Source organism: Canis lupus, chromosome 21, assembly GCF_003254725.2.
Source record: "Canis lupus dingo isolate Sandy chromosome 21, ASM325472v2, whole genome shotgun sequence".
In the NCBI taxonomy this organism is placed as follows: domain Eukaryota; kingdom Metazoa; phylum Chordata; class Mammalia; order Carnivora; family Canidae; genus Canis; species Canis lupus.
The window spans coordinates 47,125,732-47,129,304 of record NC_064263.1 but is presented as its reverse complement, the minus strand read 5'-3'; the positions used below and the strand labels follow the sequence as shown (position 1 = coordinate 47,129,304).

Genomic DNA, 3,573 nt, shown 5'->3' with positions numbered 1-3,573 from the left:
TTACTATATTACTAATTATTATATATGTTACTATATTACTTTTTAACTGGTGGGAAGTACAGATGTTTTGTTTTGTTTTTTAATATTTTATTTATTTATTCATGGGAGAGACAGAGAGAGAGAGAGAGAGGCAGAGACACAGGCAGAGGGAGAAGCAGGCTCCATGCAGGGAGCCCGACGTGGACTCGATCCCGGGTCTCCAGGGTCATGCCCCAGGCTGAAGGCAGCGCTAAGCCACCCAGGCTGCCCAGTACAGATGTTTTTTGATAGATCATTTAATATTTTTTCATATGCAGCATATATAAAAAATAAAAAATAGATTCAAATACATTTAGCATGGATTTATACCTATCCCTAGTGATATGACCCCAGTTTTGAGGTTCTTGAATCCCTCTTCCTCTGCCCCGACCTTGCCCGCATTCTCTATCAAGTAAATAAATAAATCTTTAAAAAGAGAGGCAGAGGAAAATAACTTCCTTAACCCAAATGAATGAATACTTGTGGTTATATTTAAATTACATAGACAGACTCACATGAGTATTAAAAGGAGTTGTTCCCCCAAGAACTCCAAGTGCAGGAAGACAATCTATTCTAGGGCACTGGTGACAATGAAGATCCAGTTAAGATATTGAGATATAAGCAGATTTTTTTTTTCACAGAGTATAAGAGCAAATCGAAAGCAGGATATATGCTATTAATAATAAGTGAATAAATTAAAACAGGAAACTATGGTAAGGGAGCTTGAGGTAGATGAATGGAACCAGAGATCTCCAAGGTAGATGTTATAACTGATTAATGATTTGGGGATGAGTAGTATTCAATGTAGGGGAAGTGACCTTGAACACAGGCACGTGAGTGTAGTAAGTTTTCTAAGGCACACGTTAGTCTTCTCAGGCAGAACCCAGACTTTCCCTATTCTTTTCCAGAATTGAATCCCAACAGCTTGAAATAAGCTAAACTTATTTAACCAACTTTTTTGACCTGCATCTACTGAACCACATCCACTGTTGGCCTTGCATCCAGTTGCTCATTATTTTTTTTTCAGTTGCTCATTATTTAATTTGCCTAATAAAGTGCCTCATATTATATGAAAGTATATGAAGGATAGAAAAAGAAAGGAAGGAAAGAGGAAAAGGAAAAAGATATATGATACAAGTAAATATAAAAGGGAGTAGAAATGAAAAAAATGCACACGACAGACATGTTCCTTGGAGTTTATCTAAATTGGTAAATTTATTCAGTGCTATTCTTCATAAAAATGACCTTATCTTGAGAATTGTGTGATTCCTATCCTTTAAGGGCATGAATTCACATTATTATACCAACCTGATTTAAATACATGATCAACTTAGAACAGTTTTATCACTGGCTTCTTTATTTTCAAAGGAGTTTTAACAACCTTTTTCACTGGCAGGGAATGTATCTCCTGAAGGCTCTCAGAGTGATTATTTTCCTTCATTCAATAATGGAGTTATATTTGAAACACTGAATGAAATATTTTCCCTATATCTAACCAGAATATTACTTGTTCAAATCAATACCCATATATCTATAAGCTCATAACAGAGGATAATTTCTTAGCAGGTACGAGGTATGTAGGGTTATATAATTGGAAAAGGTAAAAGGATAATTGAATTACACATTTTTTAAACTTTATTTTCTTTGAAATTTTCCCCTTTGTTTTCAAATTACCTTATGAGGTATGATTTATAAGTAAAAGCATTTTTATTTTTTTGTTTTTTTAGCATTTTTAAAAAATGTATATATTTATTTATTCATGAGAGACAGAGAGAGAGAGAGAGGCAGAGACACAGGCAGAGGGAGAAGAGGCTCCATGCAGGGAGCCTGATGTGGGACTTGATCCTGGGACTCCAGGATGACACCCTGGGCCGAAGGCAGGCACTAAACTGCTGAGCCACCTAGGGATCCTCTGTAGCATTTAAACAATTTTATTTATGTAATGATATTAATCTTTTACACAAGCCTGAAAGTTCCATGAGGTAGGGACTGTTTTCTCTTGCTAACCATGGTATTACTAGGGCCCCAGTACCTTATGTACAGCAAGTAGTGTACACTCAGTACTCTCTTAGCAGGTACAGCCTTTCCCCCAAATCTAGCTCAGTAGATACTACTCTCCAAGGAGACATGGACGGTTCAGAAACTGTGAGCTTGGTGGTGGAGACAGTGGTTGAAGGGCCAGAGGGATGGCAGAGGTAAGGGCTGGTGTAATGGGATCCTGGGGAGATGAAACGATGCTCATTTAACGAGTCTCCTCCCATGATCCCAACCTTCCATTCCCACCCCCAAATCAGTCTGTCTTCAACCACCTATGCATTCATTTCTCCAGAGAAAGAGGTAAACCTCACAGTATAAAACCAAAGCCAGAATAACTTTGCAGAATTAGAAAGTGTCCAAGGAACCAGTTACAACTCGACTGAATTGGACTTCAACACAGAAATGATTGTGTTCCTCCAAATACTCTTCAGTCTCGGAAGCTCACACTCCTCCAGCAAGTAGAAAGATAAATACACCTTCTTCTGTGGTCAGCTGCTGAGGAAGAACTTTTCTCTTCTGATGGACCAGCACTATTTCTTTTTTGTGGCTCTTTTCCCTTCTCCTTTCCTAGGTTTTCCTTTGCCATGAAGCTTCTTGAGACACAGCTGCTCATCCTTGAAGTCCTGATGCTCATCTCTATAGAGGCCAAGGAAACGTAGTGTCCCCGTGAGTGCAAAATAAGTGTTGTGATTTGGATACCAGTCAGAAGTCTCCTTCCTCTTGGCCAAAGGCTGCTCGCTAAACAGTTTCACTACTTTCATTGATTTGGAGTCAGTAGGCCTGGTAATTTCACCGAAGAGCCAGGCGCTCAGACCAGTCATGTGCAAGGCATATTCTGAAAGGGAAGACATTTCCTGAGCAGCAAGAGGCCCTGCAAGCCTTGCTTCCTCCTTTTCCTTTCAGCACTCCCGTTCTCAGATTCACTTCCTTCTCAACTCTTGCTCCATTGTGTGGGCAGGAGTGGGCTGGGCTGCCTCCTCCTCGTGACCTTCCTCTCCCACGCGCCCCTAAGTAAAAGCATTTTTATTGTATAGAACTCAATGAGTTTGAGCAAACTCACATAACATTGTCACCATGAAGGCCCATGACATGTATATCATCTTTCAGTTTCCTCTTTCCCCCAGGAGGTTAGTATGCATTGTAAGAACTTTATACTAAAGACCTATATAATACAGTATTATTAGATATTGACACTATGCTGTGTAGTAAATCTCTCTAGATCGTCTTTATTTTGCATAACTGAAATTTTGTACCCTTTGATCATCACCTCCTCGTTTCTTCCTCTTGCCAGGCCCTTGCAATCACCATCAATTCTCTGTATCTGTTGGTTTGATTATTTTAGAGTCCACATATAAGTGAGATCATATAGTTTTTATCTATCTGCATTTGGCTTATTTCACTCAGTATTATGTCCTCCAAGTTCATCCACATTGTCACAAATGGCAAAATTTCCTTCTTTGTAAAGGCCAAATAATACTCCATTGTATGTATATACCACATTTTAAAAATATATTCATC

At 38.9% G+C, this 3,573-nt stretch overlaps 1 protein-coding gene across 1 annotated transcript; it reads right to left on the bottom strand.

Moving 5' to 3' along the window:
• Positions 1–1,789: 1,789 nt before the first annotated feature.
• LOC112667976 (28S ribosomal protein S33, mitochondrial-like) lies at positions 1,790–2,921 on the bottom strand. Its single transcript, XM_035704175.2, has one exon. The coding sequence runs from the start codon at positions 2,904–2,906 to the stop codon at positions 2,586–2,588; it is 321 nt and encodes a 106-aa protein (XP_035560068.2). The 5' UTR covers positions 2,907–2,921; the 3' UTR covers positions 1,790–2,585.
• Between the last annotated feature and the right edge of the window lie 652 nt (positions 2,922–3,573).

Bases quoted from the DNA above. Each gene is read 5' to 3' on its own strand.
- LOC112667976 (XM_035704175.2), bottom strand. From the start codon at position 2,906: ATGTCTTCCCTTTCAGAATATGCCTTGCACATGACTGGTCTGAGCGCC.